At 43.6% G+C, this 25,889-nt stretch overlaps 1 protein-coding gene across 1 annotated transcript; it reads left to right on the top strand.

Moving 5' to 3' along the window:
• Positions 1 to 5,286: 5,286 nt before the first annotated feature.
• Positions 5,287 to 6,145, top strand: LOC117191938. The gene is made up of 2 exons (XM_033396685.1): positions 5,287 to 5,321; positions 5,387 to 6,145. Exons 1-2 carry the CDS (start codon positions 5,305 to 5,307, stop codon positions 5,997 to 5,999), a joined length of 630 nt encoding a protein of 209 aa, XP_033252576.1. The 5' UTR covers positions 5,287 to 5,304; the 3' UTR covers positions 6,000 to 6,145.
• The last annotated feature ends 19,744 nt before the right edge of the window (positions 6,146 to 25,889 follow it).

Below are 25,889 nucleotides of genomic sequence, written 5' to 3'. Positions count from 1 at the left end.
ATATTTACTCTGGTACAAAATGGTACATACAGTAAAGATATTCGTTTATACAATATTTACTGTCTATATAACCATTATATACTACTTACTTACTGACAACAAATTATTAAGGGTTTTGTTCAATTTCATTATTCGTATGTTAATAAAAACAATTTCAGACTAACTTAAACTTACAGTCTGCTCTGAATACGGGTTAAATGCTAGTGCTGTGCTAGTTGATTATTACTCGTACAATAAATACTATAGCTTAGAGCCATCCTGCGTCCCTGGTCACCGGTGGATCAAGCCTTCAGAACAACAAAATCAATCAAACAATAACAATCAATTCAAAAATCAATCAAACAACAAACAAAAATTGAACACTACAGCTAAAAATCTTGTACAGGCTTCTACAGCTGAAAATCTTGTACAGGCTGAAATATTCTACATTCTACAGCTGCATATCTTGTACAGGCTGAAAATATTCTACATTCAACAGCTGAAAATCTTGTACAGGCTTCTACAGCTGAAAATCTTGTACAGGCTGAAATATTCTACATTCTACAGCTGAAAATCTTGTACAGGCTGAAAATATTCTACATTCTACAGCTGAAAATCTTGTACAGGCTTCTACAGCTGAAAATCTTGTACAGGCTGAAATATTCTACATTCTACAGCTGAAAATCTTGTACAGGCTGAAAATATTCTACATTCTACAGCTGAAAATACATTAATTATGTATAGTACATGTATAATACATACTACATAAAATAAATAAAATAAAAAACAAATTATTATTATTATTATTATTGTTATTATTATTAAAATTAATATAATTATACTACATACTACAAAATATTTTCTAACGTCTTATTTAATAATTTAATTTTTTGTTCCATTATTTGGAGAGCAATGAACACCACAGTTGTAGCATAATATACTGGGTTTCTGTTGAAATCTTCTTTAAACGATACTTTCATTATGTTTATAAAAATTGTTGATAAATGCTTGCCACGTTCCTCGAAGGTATTGCTGTTCATGTTGTTAAAACATATTGGTTCGTTTCTAAATTCGAAATGTTTTTCAACAGCGCGTAATAAGTTCATTATTTCATTTTTAATGATTTCTTTAACTTTATCAGACATTAGGTAGTCGGGCAAGTTGTCTACCGACTTCGTAGCCTCAAAGATACTCTTGTAATTTTCTTTCCTGTATTCCTTGACATACATATTTGACAACAACACATCCTCATGTATATCATTTTTTAGGATAACCTTTTTGAGGTGGGGCAGATCCCACAATATATGGAATTTTCCCCTTACACTTTTGCACGGCATGAAATTTGCCAAGCAGTGGTCGGATCCAACTGCCAACAGTTGACTTGACAAGCCCCCACTCTCAACCTCCCTCAATACTAAATCCAGTCCTTCCTTGACCGCATTCCTGCCTAGTGCAGATGTTTTGGAAACGAGACAAATGTGGAAGTACAAATAATGAATTTCATTCCCGTTAATTGGGATTGCAGCGACTGCAAGAATTTTCCATTTATGTACCGGTCCTTTTTTTTGCATATTGGTACCACGGCATGTGATACTCATCCATGTAAATGGAAAATTCTGAGTCGCTTAGTTTCTGTAAATTTACAGTCATATTAATGCGTCCATTCATTATGTTTCCTTGCATTTTCAGTTCTTCCAATGCGTCCGTTACCAGATTTTCGGGGGCCTGTACCTTTGTGCAATTCATTGCTCGCTTGAAGGCGACCAATATCGTTGACCAGATCATCGTTACCGACGATACCTGGAGGAAGAAAAGTCTGATTCACCTGCTCCAATGTAATTGCCACAATCTACTCACCTTCAGTGTCGTCGTCGTCAACATCCATAGGCAATGTACTAACCAGCCGGTCCAGCGGTCCACACGGCAGATGTTCCTCTGCCTCTTTGTCCTGATACGGCTCGAACAGATTGAGTTCATTTATGTCCTCATCGAAACACGACAATTGCGACGGCTCCAACAGATTGAGTTCATTTATGTCCTCATCGAAACACGACAATTGCGACGGCTCGAACATATCTTCCTCTATGTCCTGATACGGCTCGAACAGATTGAGTTCCTTTATGTCCTCATCGAAACACGACAATTTATGCATTTCTGAATCTATCTTTTTATCCATCTTGGCGCGGTTCTTGGGTTACTCTTATTAACTTATTTCACTCTTTTCTCTATTTTTGTCGATCGTCGAATAACTCGCCTCAGACTTATCGCAGTATAATATCGCATAAAACCTATCGCAGTATCATATCGCAGTATAATATCGCATAAAACTAATTGCAGTATAATATCTCGATCGGTTAGGGTTAATATATGTTGCCTTACAATTATTTTATTTTTATTTTTATACATGTTGAAATCAGGAAACTAGACGCGGAATTATGTGATATTTATCGGTCCGTATCGTATAGCAACAAAATATCTGTAAACGTTCTTCCTTCTTGATCGTCGTATTCGAATAAATGTGTGTTGGCATATCGAGTACATTGGTATTTCTTATAATACTATCGATGAGTAAATACCAAAACCATACATGCCCCGTTATTTAAAACATAAATAAAGAACACAAAATAAGACAAAGATGTACATTAATTTGGGAGGTGTAAGAATTGACGGGGTGGACAGTGCCCTTGTTAATGTGATATGCGGGATATACTGGGACCATCTGCAAGGCCGGAAAGTGCAAAGCCCGAAAGCACAGGAAATTGACAACATGACGTTGTCGTTCGGTGGAGCCCAAGTTTGCGACATAAGTGCAGCAGGAGTGATTAATTTGTACTTTTTTTTCTGGACCATCAACGTAAGGGTAAGTAAATTAGTTACATTTATATTATATTCTTCTAATAATGTATTCCATTCAGCGGGGACGACGCACGCGAAGTATGCTGAGACTGTTACTCCGGTGCAGAATATTTCTGTTCTGATATCTCAGGATATTGAGGATATTGACAACAATATGAACGGTGATACGGAGGAGTCGGCCACAACTCAGGATATTGAGGATATTGACAATATGCACGGTGATACGGAGGAGTCGGCCACAACTCAGGATATTGAGGATATTGACAACAATATGAACGGTGATACGGAGGAGTCGGCCACAACTCACGATATTGAGGATATTGACAATATGCACGGTGATACGGAGGAGTCGGCCACAACTCAGGATATTGAGGATATTGACAACAATATGCACGGTCATACGTAGGAGTCGGCCACAACTCACGATATTGAGGAGAATATTGACAACATTTCTGACAATATTCACAATATTTCTGATTATACAGTCAATGATATGGAGTGTACTATTTCTGATGAAATATATGATTCGTCTGAGCCAGTGCACCACGTGGAGGAGAAGCAGGAGCAGGAGGTTCGGGAGGATCCGGACTTAAGTAAGTAAATAAGTAAAATTTTAAAAAAATACATATAACTTCTTAATTCTCCAGACATGTTTACTGAAGACATTCTTAGTACTGAAAGTGGAAAGGACAATTTGAAAACACCGATTTCCCCTAAGGCTTCGCCCCCCGTGCATGGCTGCAAGTGCAAACTATGCGGCAAAATGATTGGAAGGTTGAGCACCTTGGGAAACCACGTAATGAACCAACATTACACAGCAATAAGAGGTATGGTTTCAAGAAATTCGAAGACAATGCAAAAAATTGCTGCCGTTTTTAATGAAAAAAAAGTGAGCATGTTAAGACTATCAGAGGAAACTGGGGTGCCGGCCGAGTATTTGAGGGCGATAGTCATGTGCAGCGATGACTATAAAAAAATTGGGTGCCGCTTGTGGGCCGCCAAGACGGATGCAGAGAAGCTGAAGGACATCAACCAATAACTGTTTCGTTTTTTAATTTTAATATTTGATTTGGCTTGAGTAGACTGATCCAGAGAAGCTGAAGGACATCAACCAATAACTGTTTCGTTTTTTAATTTTAATATTTGATTTGAGTAGAAAAACTCGCCTGTTATTCGTAAGTGTAACGACTGAAAATAAACTTATTGACAAAAAAGGGAGGAGTATTTATATTGTGTGGGCGCCTTTGGGCCAAGAAATCATCAAAGTTATTCACGTCGCACAGTTTGGGAAAAAACTGGACTGGAGTGGAGTCGACTGGAGGGACTGCAATGACACTTGCCGGCTGGCGGCCTCTTGGAAATTTTAAGCCTCGTTAAGCTTCTGGTCAACCGCCTGGCTGGTCTGCTTGAGCGCTCCATCGAATGGATTAACCTTCGCTCTGGATATACTGGATGCCCTTTTGGATTACAGGACTACCCTCTTTAGCGCCTTTGAATGGATAAACAAAGTGCATGTCCTTCATGGATTACAGCCGTATAGCGCATCATAAAAGGTAAGAAATCAAGCCACAAATTGAATGCCGAACACAGCAAATGCTTAACCCATGACACCACCAAAAGGGGGAGAGGGAGTAGAGGGGATGAGTGCCCCCTATTAATCCTAAGTGCTTCCTGTGATTTTATGTAAATTTGTACACGGGGAACAGAGGACTCCAAAGAGACCTCTCGAGCAGCAATTCAATGTACAAATGACAGGTTGGCTGTGACACAAAACAGCAGATTAAGGAAGATGTAAAGCCAAGCAAAAATATACCCCCCCCCCCCCCTCCACCACTCTCCTTAACCCTTAACCCTTAACTCCTTAATCCCAGAATGGTAGCCAACATTTCGGCCACACCAAGGAGTATGGTGGCATGGTATTTATCGCAAGTCCTATCCCAAACCAACAAAGCCGATCAACTATTGCAAGTCGCAGCTCTGCCCAGGGAAAGTACGTCACCTGACCTGTGATTCGAAACACAACATCGAAGTGGGTCCTGAACTATCACTTGGAGCCGTTCAGAACTGGCTCTGGAAATCATTCAGTACGAATATCTGGAGAGAGCGGCACAACACAGAGAACGGCAGCAAATATCGAAACCACAGGGAACATAAAGTAAATAAAAATACAAATACAAAACAAAGCCCATGAACGAATATTTCCTCACAGGTGCTGGAATAAGATGAATCCAACTATTAACAATCCACGTTCCCCATTCACCCGCTCGCGGGGTATTTTCGGATACATGGGATCCTTCGTCTTTACCGACCAACAGCAGCAGCATCAGCCGGGGCTGCAGGTCCCCCCGAAGGTTCCGCCGACAAGAATGGACTCAATGCGATGCCCTTCCTAGGCGAAATCCACACCAGTCCTCTGCTGTCCCGCCCAATGGGTCCAATAGGTCACGCTCACCCCCCACCTTCCCTCCGATGGGGGATTCAGATGGGTGAGCGGCAGCAGCCCAGACTCCCCTTACCACCAGGACATAACTTACCCCCGGCTCCCCTGCAGATTCAATGCTGTGCCACAGATGGCTTCGATGGGACCACCGCCCGTGTTGAGCTCCCTCTGGACAGGCGGCGCTTCTCCGGACAGCCGCGGAGACTACTACGACGACCCCCACGAAGAGTACTCCGACTGCCGCTACGAGGGCGACTACGAGGGCGACTACGAGGGCGACTACTCGATGCCCACCGAGGAGGACCAGGAGGAGGAGTCGTGCTCCTGTCAGAGCCAGACCTGTCAGAGCCAGAGCGAGTTCAGCTCGATAGAGCGCACCGAGTCGGACTCGGAGTGGGAGGAGCTCTCCGACGGCCCTTCCCCCAGGGTCTCCCCGGTGGAGTCCCTCGGCGCAGTCGTGCTCTCCACAATGCAGCCGGAGCACCATCAGCGCATGGTGGCCTTGTACCACCTCGTCTTGGAGACCGCTGTGGTCAAGGTCGTGCTGCTGGTGCTGCAACTGCTGTGCTGCGCGGTGTTCTGGCTGGTCGAGAAGACCGTGGGCTTCAACGAAACCATCGGCTCGAAGCGCCACCGATTGTGGAACAGCAAGTTCAAGCTGCGCACCATCCATCGCCAGTTGCACGGGGCGACGAGACGCTCGTCTTCTTTGCCGTGCTCATGACCACGCCCTGGCTGTTCTCCCTCAGCCTCCTGGGATTCATCCTGTCCCTGGCGGCACTCCTGAAAAAGACCGTCGAGCAGCTGGTGTTCCAGATACGCCTGCACCTCGTGCTCTAGGGGCAGCCATCGAGCAGAAAGCAGCAAGCAGTATCCAATCACACACTGCCAGAAGACACGGCCACACGCCCGACACTCCACCCCTCCCCTCAGATGTTTGCACTTCCATTTGGGCATCTATTTTCGTTGATGCTGGCATCGCAATACACGGAATCGTCTCTCCGTTTTTGGCCGCAATGAAAATAGATACCGAAATATTCGAAATTCAAAGTCAATTCCCACGAGAGAGAGCGAGACAGGCCTTCTTCTTTTGGTTTACGGCCTTTCTTTCTTCTGCCTTTGGCATCGCCCACTCCACTCTCTTTATTTTTCTTGCATTAAATTGGCAATAATATGAACTCGCCTTCTCTTTCTGCTTAGTAGTATTCCCCTGTCGCCGATAGCCCGCATCCTCTGCGTTCCAGAACCTGCGGAAGTTTCCAGCGGGGGCTACTGGCGTGCATCAGCCGTCGAGTAGATTGAATGGGAACGCTGCCAGCATATATGTACTATGTGTGTGTGTGCCCAACTAACGCAGACAACTGCATTCTAGAATGAAATATTAATTCATTGGATACGCACACACAGATCCCCCTTCATCGCTCTCTGTTTCCCTCGGAGGGTGGCAGGGTACTGGGTGTCTACGCTGCTCGGCGCTGGCCTGTATCTAATCGCGCCTGCCTTGCTGTGTACCCACTGTAGATGCATATGTACATACAGTTGTTAATCAATGTCCGTTGATTGTCGCATCGTTGCTTGGAAGGGGAATCCCTCTAATATTAAAGCTGGGATCCTATGCCAGAGCAGAACGCAATACTTTTCATATCCCACCTTGGGTTTCCTTAACCAATCCCATAACTTTCGACATTGACAATGAGGCTTCATCAGCATTCGTTCGCTCACAGTCATTATCATAATGATGATGATAATGATATAAATGTGCATGTGTGTGGTGTGTGACTCTCGTTTAGGACCTGAGCTCAAAAGTGCAATGCACGGCAGAAAAATCAACACGAGCTGATTCAAGGGGTAAAGATATGTATCTTTGGCACACCGAAGTGCCGACACTCTTTCAATTCAAGCTTGTTCACAGCCCAGCGATTCGCAATTGCGGCCAATGAGTATGTGTTGTGAGTATATAACAGCCCATCCGATCCGATCAGGCGATTCATCAGTGAAGATTTTCTCTCCTTTCGCTTTTCTGCCTAGTGGGGTCCCAAGTGTGGGAAAAGCCACGAGGGCTTGAAACTCAAGAAAAGCATGAAGAAAATTACGATTGAACCGGTGACTAGCTCGGGGTCTTCCTCGAGCGAACCGACTGCCTTTGTTCAACTGGGACGATGAGGTCTGAGCGTGTCCATCTCGGCCAGTGAGAACTTGCTCGTAGCGGGTCAGCAGATTGGTGCGGACAATGGCGCCGTTCAGTTCCGCCTGGGCCTTGATGGCCTGTGGGAAAAGAGAGGGGAGAAAACAGTTGGATAAAGCCGAGGAAGAAAAGGAAATATAAACCCACCTGAGTATCGCTGACAGCCAGACCATTCAGGAGATTGAACAGCACAATGGTCATGAAGAACACAAAGAGCAGGAAGATCAGGTAAGTGTAGACGCTGTCAAACTTTATGTCACCGGCATCAAATTCTCCCGTGAACATCACAATCGTCTTGATGAGCGCCTCGATGGGCACGGAGAATGTGTTGAAGTGACCATCATCTTCTCCCTCCTTTGCTGGCTCTGGCGTGCTGTCCTTCGGAGAGGAGGAATCCACCTGGGGCTTGCCAAACAGTATGTAGAAGCACAGACTAAACGTAAGCACAAAGATCAAGTAGAGAGCAAAGCTCTTGATGAAGCTGCTGGAGACGGCGCGCAGCATGAGCATGTGCGTCGAAATTGAGAGTACTGGCAGGGAGCCAACCAGCAGGCAGAACTCCACGGACACCAGCAGAATGGTGAAGACGGCCAGTGAAGGCCAGTGGCCAGTGGAGGCAGTGAAGAGAGAGGAAAGTAGAAAGTTCAGATAGAAGATCACCGAGAGGCGGTGCCACTTGAGGAAGAGGAAACTCGAGATTAGCGGGTGCTGCAGCAGGTAACGCAGCTCCTTGGAATCGGCGATGTATGCGATTGGAGTCATCTCGTCCTCCAATTGGTGAGGATGGCCAATGCTCCGCTTGTCCGACTGCCCGGGCTCTCGCTGGCGTCTCATCAGATTCTTGTAGTTGATGATGATCTCGAAACTCTGGTCACCGGGCTTCTCCCCGTTGGTGGTGATGCAGGAATCGAAGTGCTCCTCCAGCACTTTCGGGTCCATCTCCTGTATGGGAAGATCTCCGAACGCGCTTCTCGCCCCGATGTACGCTCCCTGCCGTAGAAGCTCCTGTGCCACCTTTGTGTTGCGATACTTGACCGCATAGGAGAGTGGCACCAGGCCAGCCTTGTCCGCCTCATTGATGTCCACACGATCGCTCTCGAGCAGCAGCTGGAAGCAGCGCTGGTGGTCACAGAAGTCGTCCATCGGCTGCTCACCCAGGGGACTGATAACCGCGTTCAGCAGCTTGGAATGCGATGTCAGCCTCAGCTGCGGATGCTTCAACAGCTTCTCTAGCGCCCTGTGGTTGCCCCATATTACGGCCAACTCCACGGGGCTGATGTCGCTCAATTTTGAATGATTAATGTTGATGTCCGTCTCGAGGATGGCCTCAAAGGCTCGCTGCTTGCCCCGCTGGATACTCTCCGCCAGCAGGGACTGATACTCCTCCTGGTTGGCATTGCATTGGTTGTCTGCGTTTCCGCTGACGTTCTGGTGGTACTCCGCGAACTGTTGCTCGAACTGGTTCTCGTCTCCGTCCCGCAGCGTGCGGAGGAGTCGCTCGCAGTCGATCTCTGCTCCGGCCTCGCGCAGCTCCGGCAACGGCAGTTCCGGATACTGATCCCTCAGCATCTGGCGTACCTGCCCGTTCCGATAGCAGTCAATGTCCAACTGTGGTTGTTTCAGGAAAAGTCGGATCAGCTCCAGCTTAGTGCCTGCCTCAATCTTTCTAATCTTCAGCACATGGTGGAGGGGCGTGAACTCGCCCTGATCCACCAAATTCGGAGAGGCTCCGTACTCGAGGAGCAGCTGAATGCAGGAGCCCACCTGAGAGGCATTCGATCGTCCTGGCGATTGGCCTGGGCACCGCTGTCCAGGGCAGTGTGGAATTCCCGTATGTCCCGATTAGCGAGGGCTGCGCTCAACTGGCCCTGCGGATCGATGAAACCGCAGTTGTTAGAGCTCATTCTGCTGTCTGCAAAGAGTCAAGTGAGAATGGGGAGGATGAGCTATGTCTATGTGGGCTTTCGTTAATCTTATCCAACCCACGCTGCGTATGAGTAACTTCTAATGCCGTTTCTATGAAAATGATGCCAGAACCCGCATTGTTAGAGCTCTGCTCTGGTCAATGGAGGGAGGTCTGACCCAACAGACGGTTTCTGTACAGACCTTGAAATGGCCGAAACAAAAGCATGAGAGTGGACCGACCCCCGCAACAAACGGTATTTGACAACGCTTCATGCTACGATTATTTTCACACAAATGACTGTCTGTCCATGGAGCTGGCCAGCAGCTGGAGGCAGAGCCACAGTCAGAGCCACAGTCACAGCCACATCCGCAGCCGAAAGCTACCCCACAGGTTTCTCGAAAAATAAAAACCAAATCTTCGTTTTGGGGGCAAGTAAAGAAAGCGTCTTTAAGTGGTTTTTGTGGTACCCGAACTACAGACTTAATTTGCCCTCCCGTGTAGTTATTAAATTATAACAATCCAACTGAAGACAAGGTAAGACAAGGCCTGAGAAGTACTCAGGGAGTGGCTTGATTGTTCAAAGTGATCTACAAATTTGAATCAAGTTTGGTGTTCGATCTCGCTCGCCTTTTGCTATATCAAAATTTAACGATCATAAAGAATAATCATAAAATAATCGACACATCAATATCAATTAGCAATCAATTGGTTACGCTTTATGCTTTGAATACTGTTCCGAATGGAGCTTTAGATAAAGCCCTGGGCAGTGCTGAAATCTTGCGATTTATAGGCGGCTCTTTTCGTAAATTTCAAGGCGGCTTCTTCTGTGGGATCTGATCCCTCCAGCCGTCAGCTCAACGTCTTCTCAGCTCTGTTGTGTTCTGTTCTGTTCTGTTCTGTTCTGTCTGCTGTCTGCTTTGATGCTTGAAATGTGTGAGAAATCGGCTAATCACACATGAGACCTGGCTAATTTGAATATTCCCCCACTGATTGTTTATCAATAGCCTACGAATTGGGAATCAGGAAAAATCGTCTTCTCTTTTGTAGGTAGCTCTTCGGCTAATGTTGCTTTAGTATGCAAACAAATTGAGGATTGTAAATGACGCCCCTGGGGTCAAAATTTGTCGTTGATAAGATAAACAGAATCGCACAATCACCTTCCTTAATTGGCCCTTTATTTGATATTTTCTTGTCTCCCATCTTAACCTCTTCCCCATTCTGGTATTTGTTTTTCCACCTGAGTACGAGTATTTGCCCAAGCAATTGACAAACAACTTCATTGTTTGTCCAAGCTGAAGCTCGACCCAAAGTCTTACTAAGACATCGGTTGACAGAATGGCGTAATATCACAATAATTAACAGAAAACTTAACAGCAAACGATTTCAAAAGTGAGCAACTCCTCTCTCAGTCGCATCTGACCCTAGCAATTAAGAGCACTACTTTCAGAAATATTGATGTAGTCACTATACTTATTGCGAAAAGCTTCGGAAAACACAAATTGCCCTTAAACTCTTAAACATTTTCTTCATCTACGGAAACCAGTCGAAATCACAGAGTATACGGAGTCTGGAGTGGAATTTTATTCCCCTGCGTTGGAGCTCACATATGTATATACTATAACACTGGTAAAAAAAAAAATTCCTCGTATCACTCTGGAATTTGAGAATAAAGTGTGTCACAAAGGAAAGGGAGTCCAACGAAATTATTACTAGTTTTAAAAGAAAAACGAGGGGGAACGTTGTGAGTTGCTGCGGACACCGCAACTCTACGGTTATACCCGATACTAAGTCAGTATGGCTCTCCTCCGGCAGACGCCGCTAATATTAAACGACACGACAAAGAGTGCGTGCGAGAGAGACAGAAAATCAGTCTGAGCGTGACGTCGGGCGCTGCGTAGCCACTGCAAATTGATTTGTTCCTATTGGCTATAAAAATGATCTGATCTGATCCAGATTCAGCAATCTGATAGATATGGTCATTATCTATGATTCTGCGTTTTTAGTTTTCTCGAGTGTGCAATATTGTGGATGCAACAGATTTTCGTCCTTTGTGTGGGCGGAAGGGGGTGGGGCGAAACTTAGAGATACACGTTTTATAGTAAGATCTAACAGGAGTGCGGATACCAAATTTGGTTACTCTAGCCTTAATAGTCTGAGATTTTTGAATATCCCCAGATTTTCGTCCTTTGCGGGGGCGGAAGGGGGTGTGGCGAAATTTTGAAACAAACTCGTCTCGGTCCGATATATTTGGAGTGTGGATACCAAATTTGGTTGCTCTAGCTTTTATAGTCTCTGAGATCTAGGCGCTAATGTTTTACTCTAAGCAAAGCCGCCTATGCTACGTGTGTGTTAGAGAGAGACAGGGCGAGAAAAAATGAAATTGTTTTCTTGATGCTGGCTATAATAATAATACGATCCAATTCAGATTCCGCAATCTTAAAGATATAATCATTTTCTACAATTCTACGTTTTTGGTTGTCTCATATCTTTAAAATTGTGGATGCCACAGATTTTCGTCCTTTGTGGGCGCGAAAGTGGGCGGGGCGAAGTTTTGAAATATTTTTGTAGCAGTGACATATCACAGAAGTCTGGATCCAAAACATCGTTGCTCTAGCTCTTATAGTCTTTGAGCACTAGGCGCTGAAGGGGACGGACAGACGGACAGACGGACGGACGGACAGACGGACAGACAGACAGGGCTCAATCGACTCGGCTATTGATGCTGATCAAGAATATATATACTTTATGGGGTCGGAAACGATTCCTTGTGGACGTTACACACATCCACTTTTACCACAAATCTAATATACCCCAATACTCATTTTGAGTATCGGGTATAACGAGGGGGAACGTTGTGAGTTGCTGCGGACACCGCAACTCTACGGTTATACCCGATACTAAGTCAGTATGGCTCTCCTCCGGCAGACGCCGCTAATATTAAACGACACGACAAAGAGTGCGTGCGAGAGAGACAGAAAATCAGTCTGAGCGTGACGTCGGGCGCTGCTTAGCCACTGCAAATTGATTTGTTCCTATTGGCTATAAAAATGATCTGATCTGATCCAGATTCAGCAATCTGATAGATATGGTCATTATCTATGATTCTGCGTTTTTAGTTTTCTCGAATGTGCAATATTGTGGATGCAACAGATTTTCGTCGTTTGTGGGGGCGGAAGGGGTGGGGCGAAATTCTGAGATAAACGTTTTATAGTGAGATCTAACAGAAGTGCGGATACCAAATTTGGTTACTCTAGCGTTAATAGTCTCTGAGATTTGTGGATGCCCCAGATTCTCGTCCTTTGCGGGGTCGGAAGGGGGTGTGGCGAAATTCGGACACGAAACGGTCAAGGTCCGATATCACAGGAGTGTGGATACCAAATTTTGTTGCTCTGGCTCTTATAGGTACTGAGATCCTTGAACTCATATTTTGCAATTGGCAAAACCGACCATGAAACCTGTGTGTTAGAGAGAGACAGAGCGAGAAAGAATGAAATTGTTTTCTTGATTCTGGCTATAATCATCATACGATCTGGTATTGGGTATATTAGATTTGTGGTAAAAGTGGATGTGTGTAACGTCCAGAAGGAATCGTTTCCGACCCCATAAAGTATATATATTCTTGATAAGCATCAATAGCCGAGTCGATTGAGCCATGTCTGTCTGTCCGTCTGACCGTCCGTCCGTCTGTCCGTCCGTCCGTCTGTCCGTCCCCTTCAGCGCCTAGTGCTCAAAGACTATAAGAGCGAGAGCAACGATGTTTTGGATTCAGACTTCTGTGATATTTCACTGCTACAAGAAAATTTCAAAACTTTGCCCCGCCTACTTCCGCTCCCACAAAGGGCGAAAATCTGTGGCATCCACAATTTCGACGATACGAGAAAACCAAAAACGCAGAATCGTAGAGAATGACTATATCTTCTAGAGGGCCAATTCTGAACCAGATCGTATAGTTATTATAGCCAGAATCAAGAAAACAATTTCATTCTTTCTCGCTCTGTCTCTCTCTAACACACAGGTTTCGTGGTCGGTTTTGCCAATTGCAAAATATGAGTTCAAGGATCTCAGAACCCATAAGAGCTAGAGCAACCAAATTTTGTATCCACACTCCTGTGATATCGGACCTTGACCGTTTTGTGTCAAAATTTCGCCACACCCCCTTCCGCCCCCGCAAAGGACGAAAATCTGTAACATCGACAAATCTCAGAGACTATTAAGGCTAGAGTAACCAAATTTGGTATCCGCACTTCTGTTAGATCTCACTATAAAACGTATATCTCAGAATTTCGCCCCACCCCCTTCCGCCCACACAAAGAACGAAAATCTGTTGCATCCACAATATTGCAGATTCGAGAAAACTAAAAACGCAAGATCATAGATAATGACCATATCTATCAGATTGCTGAATCTGGATCAGATCGGATGATTTTTGTAGCCAAAAGGAAGAAATAAATTTGCTGTATCGGGTATAAATGTAGAGTTGCGGTCTCCGCAGCAACTCACAACGTTCCCCCTCGTTTTTTTTATGCATTCTCAGCGTTTTGCTGCACTTAATGAACAACAGGCGATGGTCTGGCCCGAGACGCTTTGTTTACACTTGGCATTAAAACTGGAAAAACAAAGGGAAATAACCAAAAATTCTAGTATGAAGAAAAAAGTACTCGGGTGTGGCAGAAAAAAACTACAATCTTGATCTACAAATGAAGTTTTTTTACAGTGAAATATATACTTGACTTGTAGTGAAACGCAGCCCCGAAATTGTCATCATAAAAACTTCGTAATTAAGATGAATGCGTGAGGAGATGCGGCTGGAGCTGAGACCAAGCATGACTTCATGCTGAACCGCCTCCGAGTGGCATCCGCAGATAAAAAGCAACAAAATATAGTTGTATACAAGAAATGTTTAGCTGGCACCGAAATACGGACAGCTCACAAACACATGGACACATGCTTAACTTAACTAAAGTGGATACACACACATGCATCGCATATACATGCTCTATATTGGGTATATACATATGTACTACTCGTACTCGCTGTGCACTTCATAAACAATTGGCTGGCCTACATCATGTACTCGTACAACACACAAAAAAAGACTTGAGGGGGGTGTGTGTGGAGTGGGAGAATTGGGGGTGATGTCAGTCAGTGCCCCGCACGTTTCGATAATTTCGAATAATTTAATTAAGTCCAGACGAGGCGGCATTACTGGGACTTTCACGATTCTCCCCGGAACTTCCAAAAGCCCTGAAAATGGCAAGATTTTCAAAAAAAAATTAATTAAAGATCACTTTGATTTAGCACCCCTTTTCGGACTACGCCCTTGTGTCCCGCTAAAAGTAGAAAACGAATAAACAAAAGCTTTGTGGGCGGAGCCAGATCGGCAAACGAATGAACCCAGCCAACGATTTAGGTAGTAGTCGTATATGGGGAGGGAGGGAAACTGAGACCTGGTCGCTCGACTCTCCACATATCGCCTAATCGATGGATTATTTAATTGTAATTGGTAATAAGAAATGCAAATTCAGCTCTCGGTACATGTGTAATGTGGTATGTAAGGACGGAAGCACTCGACGCCAAAAGTCCATGCAAATGAAGCGAGGCTTGGATTACTCCCGAACCCGATTGGGTAAACATGGAACTGGACTCCGTTTACTGCTGTTGCACACTATCTGAGGGGATCGACTGACGGTCAGGCACGATTATTTCGTTTATTTCTTATTTATTTTCTTTTCTTGAAAGAAACAATAGACACTTGAGAAAACGAGCCACCTTCGGCGTTTCCTTTTAGGGCATCAAAAAAGTGATCGTGACCATTGCCGGCCCACATTCGAAAATCGTTTTTCAAAAACTCTCGTTCGTTCTGGCGATGATGTCACAGTTTGAGTGTATATATATAAAGTATATATATTCTTGATCAGCATCAATAGCCGAGTCGATTGAGCCCTGTCTGTCTGTCCGTCCGTTCGTCTGTCCGTCCCCTTCAGCGCCAAATGCTCAAAGACTATAGGAGCTAGAGCAACGATGGTTTGGATCCAGACTTCTGTGATATGTCACTGCTACAAGAATACTTCAAAACTTCGCCCCGCCCACTTCCGCCCCCACAAAGAACGAAAATCTGTGGCATCCACATTTTTAAAGAAACGATAAAACCAAAAACGCAGAATCGGTGAGGATGACCATATCTTCTACAGTGCAAAATCTGAACCAGATCGTATAATTATTATAGCCAGAATCAAGAAAACAATTTCATTCTTTCTCGCTCTGTCTCTCTCTAACACACAGGTTTCATGGTCGGTTTTGCCAATTGCAAAATATGAGTTTAAGGATCTCAGAACCTATAAGAGCCAGAGCAACCAAATTTGGTATCCACACTCCTGTGATATCGGACCTTGACCGTTTTGTGTCAAAATTTCGCCACACCCCCTTCCGCCCACGCAAAGGACGAAAATCTGTGGCATCCACAAATCTCAGAGACTATTAAGGCTAGAGTAACCAAATTTGGTATCCGCACTTCTGTTAGATCTCACTATAAAACGTATATCTCAGAATTTCGCCCCACCCCCTTCCGCCCACACAAAGGACGAAAATCTGTTGCATCCACAATATTGCACATTCGAGAAAACTAAAAACGCAGAATCATAGATAACGACCATATCTATCAGATTGCTGAATCTGGTTTAGATCAGATAATTTTTATAGCCAAAAGGAACAAATCAATTTGCAGTGGCTACGCAGCGCCCGACGTCACGCTCAGACTGATTTTCTGTAGAGGCGTCTGCCGGAGGAGAGCCATACTGACTAAGTATCGGGTATAACTGTAGAGTTGCGGTGTCCGCAGCAACTCACAACGTTCCCCCTCGTCTATGATTCTGCGTTTTTAGTTTAGTTTTTTTTTTAGTTTTGCCGCATGGCTTGCATAAATTTCCATTTGGATTTCCATTGCCATTGCCATTGACTGCCTCGTTAGCTAGCCCCTTAGACCCATCAACTTTTGATTGATTTGATCCGATACGCTACGCTCCTCAGCTTAGCGAAAGATTAATTTATAAAACAAAAGATTTACAAAAAGGGTAATAAAAGAGTAACGAACAAGATTAAGAACCATTAACCATAATATGTGCGTAAACAACACACACATTTTGAACCGAATCATATCAAATGCAAAAAAAAAACGAGGTGGAACGTTGTGAGTTGCTGCGGACACCGCAACTCTACAGTTATACCCGATACTAAGTCAGTATGGCTCTCCTCCGGCAGACGCCGCTAATATTGAACCACACGACAAAGAGTGCGTGCGAGAGAGACAGAAAATCAGTCTGAGCGTGACGTCGGGCGCTGCGTAGCCACTGAAAATTGATTTCTTGCTTTTGGCTACAAAAATGATCCGATCTGATCCAGATTCAGCAATCTGATAGATATGGTCATTATCTATGATTCTGCGTTTTTAGTTTTCTCGAATGTGCAATATTGTGGATGCAACAGATTTTCGTCTTTTGTGGGGGCGGAAGGGGGTGGGGCGAAATTCTGAGATATACGTTTTATAGTGAGATCTAACAGAAGTGCGGATACCAAATTTGGTTACTCTAGCCTTAATAGTCTCTGAGATTTGTGGATGCCCCAGATTTTCGTCCTTTGCGGGGGCGGAAGGGGGTGTGGCGAAATTTGGACACGAAACGGTCAAGGTCCGATATCACAGGAGTGTGGATACCAAATTTGGTTGCTCTGGCTCTTATAGGTTCTGAGATCCTTGAACTCATATTTTGCAATTGAAAAAAACCGACCATGAAACCTGTGTGTTAGAGAGAGACAGAGCGAGAAAGAATGAAATTGTTTTCTTGATTCTGGCTATAATAATTATACGATCTGGTTCAGATTTTGCACTGTAGAAGATATGGTCATCCTCACCGATTCTGCGTTTTTGGTTTTCTCGTATCTTTAAAAATGTGGATGCCACAGATTTTCGTCCTTTGTGGGGGCGGAAGTGGGCGGGGCGAAGTTTTGAAATATTTTTGTAGCAGTGACATATCACAGAAGTCTGGATACAAAACATCGTTGCTCTAGCTCTTATAGTCTTTGAGCACTAGGCGCTGAAGGGGACGGACGGACGGACGGACAGACGGACAGACAGACAGGGCTCAATCGACTCGGCTATTGATGCTGATCAAGAATATATATACTTTATGGGGTCGGAAACGATTCCTTGTGGACGTTACACACATCCACTTTTACCACAAATCTAATATACCCCAATACTTATTTTGAGTATCGGGTATAACGAGGGGGAACGTTGTGAGTTGCTGCGGACACCGCAACTCTACGGTTATACCCGATACTAAGTCAGTATGGCTCTCCTCCGGCAGACGCCGCTAATATTAAACGACACGACAAAGAGTGCGTGCGAGAGAGACAGAAAATCAGTCTGAGCGTGACGTCGGGCGCTGCGTAGCCACTGCAAATTGATTTGTTGCTTTTGGCTATAAAAATTATCTGATCTGATCCAGATTCAGCAATCTGATAGATATGGTCATTATCTATGATTCTGCGTTTTTAGTTTTCTCGAATGTGCAATATTGTGGATGCAACAGATTTTCGTCCTTTGTGGGGGCGGAAGGGGGTGGGGCGAAATTCTGAGATAAACGTTTTATAGTGAGATCTAACAGAAGTGCGGATACCAAATTTGGTTACTCTAGCGTTAATAGTCTCTGAGATTTGTGGATGCCCCAGATTCTCGTCCTTTGCGGGGGCGGAAGGGGGTGTGGCGAAATTCGGACACGAAACGGTCAAGGTCCGATATCACAGGAGTGTGGATACCAAATTTGGTTGCTCTGGCTCTTATAGGTTCTGAGATCCTTGAACTCATATTTTGCAATTGGCAAAACCGACTATGAAACCTGTGTGTTAGAGAGAGACAGAGCGAGAAAGAATGAAATTGTTTTCTTGATTCTGGCTATAATCATTATTCGATCTGGTTCAGATTTTGCACTGTAGAAGATATGGTCATCCTCACCGATTCTGCGTTTTTGGTTTTATCGTATCTTTAAAAATGTGGATGCCACAGATTTTCGTCCTTTGTGGGGGCGGAAGTGGGCGGGGCGAAGTTTTGAAATATTTTTGTAGCAGTGACATATCACAGAAGTCTGGATCCAAAACATCGTTGCTCTAGCTCTTATAGTCTTTGAGCACTAGGCGCTGAAGGGGACGGACGGACGGACGGACAGACGGACAGACAGACAGGGCTCAATCGACTCGGCTATTGATGCTGATCAAGAATATATATACTTTATGGGGTCGGAAACGATTCCTTGTGGACGTTACACACATCCACCTTTACCACAAATCTAATATACCCCAATACTCATTTTTAGTATCGGGTATAACGAGGGGGAACGCTGTGAGTTGCTGCGGACACCGCAACTCTACGGTTATACCCGATACTAAGTCAGTATGGCTCTCCTCCGGCAGACGCCGCTAATATTGAACCACACGACAAAGAGTGCGTGCGAGAGAGACAGAAAATCAGTCTGAGCGTGACGTCGGGCGCTGCGTAGCCACTGAAAATTGATTTGTTCCTATTGGCTATAAAAATGATCTGATCTGATCCAGATTCAGCAATCTGATAGATATGGTCATTATCTATGATTCTGCGTTTTTAGTTTTCTCGAATGTGCAATATTGTGGATGCAACAGATTTTCGTCTTTTGTGGGGGCGGAAGGGGGTGGGGCGAAATTCTGAGATATACGTTTTATAGTGAGATCTAACAGAAGTGCGGATACCAAATTTGGTTACTCTAGCCTTAATAGTCTCTGAGATTTGTGGATGCCCCAGATTTTCGTCCTTTGCGGGGCGGAAGGGGGTGTGGCGAAATTTGGACACGAAACGGTCAAGGTCCGATACCACAGGAGTGTGGATACCAAATTTGGTTGCTCTGGCTCTTATAGGTTCTGAGATCCTTGAACTCATATTTTGCAATTGACAAAACCCGACCATGAAACCTGTGTGTTAGAGAGAGACAGAGCGAGAAAGAATGAAATTGTTTTCTTGATTCTGGCTATAATAATTATACGATCTGGTTCAGATTTTGCACTGTAGAAGATATGGTCATCCTCACCGATTCTGCGTTTTTGGTTTTCTCGTATCTTTAAAAATGTGGATGCCACAGATTTTCGTCCTTTGTGGGGGCGGAAGTGGGCGGGGCGAAGTTTTGAAATATTTTTGTAGCAGTGACATATCACAGAAGTCTGGATACAAAACATCGTTGCTCTAGCTCTTATAGTCTTTGAGCACTAGGCGCTGAAGGGGACGGACGGACGGACGGACAGACGGACAGACGGACAGACAGACAGGGCTCAATCGACTCGGCTATTGATGCTGATCAAGAATATATATACTTTATGGGGTCGGAAACGATTCCTTGTGGACGTTACACACATCCACTTTTACCACAAATCTAACATACCCCAATACTTATTTTGAGTATCGGGTATAACGAGGGGGAACGTTGTGAGTTGCTGCGGACACCGCAACTCTACGGTTATACCCGATACTAAGTCAGTATGGCTCTCCTCCGGCAGACGCCGCTAATATTAAACGACACGACAAAGAGTGCGTGCGAGAGAGACAGAAAATCAGTCTGAGCGTGACGTCGGGCGCTGCGTAGCCACTGCAAATTGATTTGTTCCTATTGGCTATAAAAATGATCTGATCTGATCCAGATTCAGCAATCTGATAGATATGGTCATTATCTATGATTCTGCGTTTTTAGTTTTCTCGAATGTGCAATATTGTGGATGCAACAGATTTTCGTCCTTTGTGGGGGCGGAAGGGGTGGGGCGAAATTCTGAGATAAACGTTTTATAGTGAGATCTAACAGAAGTGCGGATACCAAATTTGGTTACTCTAGCGTTAATAGTCTCTGAGATTTGTGGATGCCCCAGATTCTCGTCCTTTGCGGGGGCGGAAGGGGGTGTGGCGAAATTCGGACACGAAACGGTCAAGGTCCGATATCACAGGAGTGTGGATACCAAATTTGGTTGCTCTGGCTCTTATAGGTTCTGAGATCCTTGAACTCATATTTTGCAATTTGCAAAACCGACTATGAAACCTGTGTGTTAGAGAGAGACAGAGCGAGAAAGAATGAAATTGTTTTCTTGATTCTGGCTATAATCATTATTCGATCTGGTTCAGATTTTGCACTGTAGAAGATATGGTCATCCTCACCGATTCTGCGTTTTTGGTTTTATCGTATCTTTAAAAATGTGGATGCCACAGATTTTCGTCCTTTGTGGGGGCGGAAGTGGGCGGGGCGAAGTTTTGAAATATTTTTGTAGCAGTGACATATCACAGAAGTCTGGATCCAAATCATCGTTGCTCTAGCTCTTATAGTCTTTGAGCACTAGGCGCTGAAGGGGACGGACGGACGGACGGACAGACGGACAGACAGACAGGGCTCAATCGACTCGGCTATTGATGCTGATCAAGAATATATATACTTTATGGGGTCGGAAACGATTCCTTGTGGACGTTACACACATCCACTTTTACCACAAATCTAATATACCCCAATACTCATTTTGAGTATCGGGTATAACGAGGGGGAACGTTGTGAGTTGCTGCGGACACCGCAACTCTACGGTTATACCCGATACTAAGTCAGTATGGCTCTCCTCCGGCAGACGCCGCTAATATTAAACGACACGACAAAGAGTGCGTGCGAGAGAGACAGAAAATCAGTCTGAGCGTGACGTCGGGCGCTGCGTAGCCACTGCAAATTGATTTGTTCCTATTGGCTATAAAAATGATCTCATCTGATCCAGATTCAGCAATCTGATAGGGGGTGGGGCGAAATTTTGAGATATACGTTTTGTAGTGAGATCTAACAGAAGTGCGGATACCAAATTTGGTTACTCTAGCCTTAATAGTCTCTGAGATTTGTGGATGCCCCAGATTTTCGTCCTTTGCGGGGCGAAAGGGGGTGTGGCGAAATTTGGACACGAAACGGTCAAGGTCCGATATCACAGGAGTGTGGATACCAAATTTGGTTGCTCTGGCTCTTATAGGTTCTGAGATCCTTGAACTCATATTTTGCAATTGGCAAAACCGACCATGAAACCTGTGTGTTAGAGAGAGACAGAGCGAGAAAGAATGAAACTGTTTTCTTGATTCTGGCTATAATAATTATACGATCTGGTTGAGATTTTACACTCTAGAACATATAGTCATCCTCTACGATTCTGCGGATCCAAAACATCGTTGCTCTCGCTCTTATAGTCTTTGAGCACTAGGCGCTGAAGGGGACGGACAGACGGACGGACGGACAGACGGACAGACAGACATGGCTCAATCGACTCGGCTATTGATGCTGATCAAGAATATATATACTTTATGGGGTCGGAAACGATTCCTTTTGGACGTTACACACATCCACTTTTACCACAAATCTAATATACCCCAATACTCATTTTGAGTATCGGGTATAATAATAAAACTATTATAACGGAAAGAAAAAGAAATGAAAATTCAAGAATGCATAAATCTAACATTTGCAATTACAAAATATTTACTCTGGTACAAAATGGTACATACAGTAAAGATATTCGTTTATACAATATTTACTGTCTATATAACCATTATATACTACTTACTTACTGACAACAAATTATTAAGGGTTTTGTTCAATTTCATTATTCGTATGTTAATAAAAACAATTTCAGACTAACTTAAACTTACAGTCTGCTCTGAATACGGGTTAAATGCTAGTGCTGTGCTAGTTGATTATTACTCGTACAATAAATACTATAGCTTAGAGCCATCCTGCGTCCCTGGTCACCGGTGGATCAAGCCTTTTGAACAACAAAATCAATCAAACAACAACAATCAATTCAAAAATCAATCAAACAACAAACAAAAATTGAACACTACAGCTGAAAATCTTGTACAGGCTGAAATATTCTACATTCTACAGCTGAAAATCTTGTACAGGCTGAAAATATTCTACATTCTACAGCTGAAAATCTTGTACAGGCTTCTACAGCTGAAAATCTTGTACAGGCTGAAATATTCTACATTCTACAGCTGAAAATCTTGTACAGGCTGAAAATATTCTACATTCTACAGCTGAAAATCTTGTACAGGCTGAAATATTCTACATTCTACAGCTGAAAATCTTGTACAGGCTGAAAATATTCTACATTCTACAGCTGAAAATACATTAATTATGTATAGTACATGTATAATACATACTACATAAAATAAATAAAATAAAAAACAAATTATTATTATTATTATTGTTATTATTATTAAAATTAATATAATTATACTACATACTACAAAATATTTTCTAACGTCTTATTTAATAATTTAATTTTTCGGTCCATTATTTGGAGAGCCATGAACACTACAGTTGTAGTATAATATACTGGGTTTCTGTTGAAATCTTCTTTAAACGATACTTTCATTATGTTTATAAAAATTGTTGATAAATGCTTGCCACGTTCCTCGAAGGTATTGCTGTTCATGTTGTTAAAACATATTGGTTCGTTTCTAAATTCGAAATGTTTTTCAACAGCGCGTAATAAGTTCATTATTTCATTTTTAATGATTTCTTTAACTTTATCAGACATTAGGTAGTCGGGCAAGTTGTCTACCGACTTCGTAGCCTCAAAGATACTCTTGTAATTTTCTTTCCTGTATTCCTTGACATACATATTTGACAACAACACATCCTCATGTATATCATTTTTTAGGATAACCTTTTTGAGGTGGGGCAGATCCCACAATATGGGGAATTTTCCTCTTACACTTTTGCACGGCATGAAATTTGCCAAGCAGTGGTCGGATCCAACTGCCAACAGTTGACTTGACAAGCCCCCACTCTCAACCTCCCTCAATACTAAATCCAGTCCTTCCTTGACCGCATTCCTGCCTAGTGCAGATGTTTTGGAAACGAGACAAATGTGGAAGTACAAATAATGAATTTCATTCCCGTTAATTGGGATTGCAGCGACTGCAAGAATTTTCCATTTATGTACCGGGCCTTTTTTTGCATATTGGTACCACGGCATGTGATACTCATACATGTAAATGGAAAATTCTGAGTCGCTTAGTTTCTGTAAATTTACAGTCATGTTAATGCGTCTTCCAATGCGTCCGTTACCAGATTTTCGGGGGCCTGTACCTTTGTGCAATTCATTGCTCGCTTGAAGGCGACCAATATCGTTGACCAGATCATCGTTACCGACGATACCTGGAGGAAGAAAAGTCTGATTCACCTGCTCCAATGTAATTGCCACAATCTACTCACCTTCAGTGTCGTCGTCGTCAACATCCATAGGCAATGTACTAACCAGCCGGTCCAGCGGTCCACACGGCAGATGTTCCTCTGCCTCTTTGTCCTGATACGGCTCGAGCAGATTGAGTTCATTTATGTCTTCATCGAAACACGACAATTGCGACGGCTCCAACAGATTGAGTTCATTTATGTCCTCATCGAAACACGACAATTGCGACGGCTCGAACATATCTTCCTCTATGTCCTGATACGGCTCGAACAGATTGAGTTCCTTTATGTCCTCATCGGAACACGACAATTTATGCATTTCTGAATCTATCTTTTTATCCATCTTGGCGCGGTTCTTGGGTTACTCTTATTAACTTATTTCACTCTTTTCTCTATTTTTGTCGATCGTCGAATAACTCGCCTCAGACTTATCGCAGTATAATATCGCATAAAACCTATCCCAGTATCATATCGCAGTATAATATCGCATTAAACTAATTGCAGTATAATATCTCGATCGGTTAGGGTTAATATATGTTGCCTTACAATTATTTTATTTTTATTTTTATACATGTTCAAATCAGGAAACTAGACGCGGAATTATGTGATATTTATCGGTCCGTATCGTATAGCAACAAAATATCTGTAAACGTTCTTCCTTCTTGATCGTCGTATTCGAATAAATGTGTGTTGGCATATCGAGTACATTGGTGTTTCTTATAATACTATCGATGAGTAAATACCAAAACCATACATGCCCCGTTATTTAAAACATAAATAAAGAACACAAAATAAGACAAAGATGTACATTAATTTGGGAGGTGTAAGAATTGACGGGGTGGACAGTGCCCTTGTTAATGTATTATGCGGGATATGCTGGGACCATCTGCAAGGCCGGAAAGTGCAAAGCCCGAAAGCACAGGAAATTGCCAACATGACGTTGTCGTTCGGTGGAGCCCAAGTTTGCGACATAAGTGCAGCAGGAGTGATTAATTTGTACTTTTTTTTCTGGACCATCAACGTAAGGGTAAGTAAATTAGTTACATTTATATTATATTCTTCTAATAATGTATTCCATTCAGCGGGAGACGACGTACGCGAAGTATGCTGAGCCTGTTACTCCGGTGCAGAATATTTCTGTTCTGATGATATCTCAGGATATTGAGGATATTGACAACAATATGAACGGTGATACGGAGGAGTCGGCCACAACTCACGATATTGAGGATATTGACAATATGCACGGTGATACGGAGGAGTCGGCCACAACTCAGGATATTGAGGATATTGACAACAATATGCACGGTCATACGGAGGAGTCGGCCACAACTCACGATATTGAGGAGAATATTGACAACATTTCTGACAATATTCACAATATTTCTGATTATACAGTCAATGATATGGAGTGTACTATTTCTGATGAAATGTATGATTCGTCTGAGCCAGTGCACCACGTGGAGGAGAAGCAGGAGCAGGAGGTTCGGGAGGATCCGGACTTAAGTAAGTAAATAAGTAAAATTTAAAAAAAATACATATAATAACTTCTTAATTCTCCAGACATGTTTACTGAAGACATTCTTAGTACTGAAAGTGGAAAGGACAATTTGAAAACACCGATTTCCCCTAAGGCTTCGCCCCCCGTGCATGGCTGCAAGTGCAAACTATGCGGCAAAATGATTGGAAGGCTGAGCACCTTGGGAAACCACGTAATGAACCAACATTACACAGCAATAAGAGGTATGGTTTCAAGGAATTCGAAGACAATGCAAAAAACTGCTGCCGTTTTTAAGGAAAAAAAAGTGACCGTTTTAAGACTATCAGAGGAAACTGGGGTGCCGGCCGAGTATTTGCGGGCGATAGTCATGTGCAGCGATGACTATAAAAAAATTGGGTGCCGCTTGTGGGCCGCCAAGACAGATGCAGAGAAGCTGAAGGACATCAACCAATAACTGTTTCGTTTTTTAATTATACCCGATACTCAAAATGAGTATTGGGGTATATTAGATTTGTGGTAAAGGTGGATGTGTGTAACGTCCAGAAGGAATCGTTTCCGACCCCATAAAGTATATATATTCTTGATCAGCATCAATAGCCGAGTCGATTGAGCCCTGTCTGTCTGTCCGTCTGTCCGTCCGTCCGTCCGTCCGTCCGTCCGTCCGTCCGTCCGTCCCCTTCAGCACCTAGTGCTCAAAGACTATAAGAGCTAGAGCAACGATGTTTTGGATCCAGACTTCTGTGATATGT

Source organism: Drosophila miranda (genome assembly GCF_003369915.1).
Source record: "Drosophila miranda strain MSH22 chromosome Y unlocalized genomic scaffold, D.miranda_PacBio2.1 Contig_Y1_pilon, whole genome shotgun sequence".
Classification (NCBI taxonomy): Eukaryota; Metazoa; Arthropoda; class Insecta; order Diptera; family Drosophilidae; genus Drosophila; species Drosophila miranda.
Note: the sequence above shows the minus strand (reverse complement) of the source record. Positions and strands in the feature narration are given on the sequence as shown.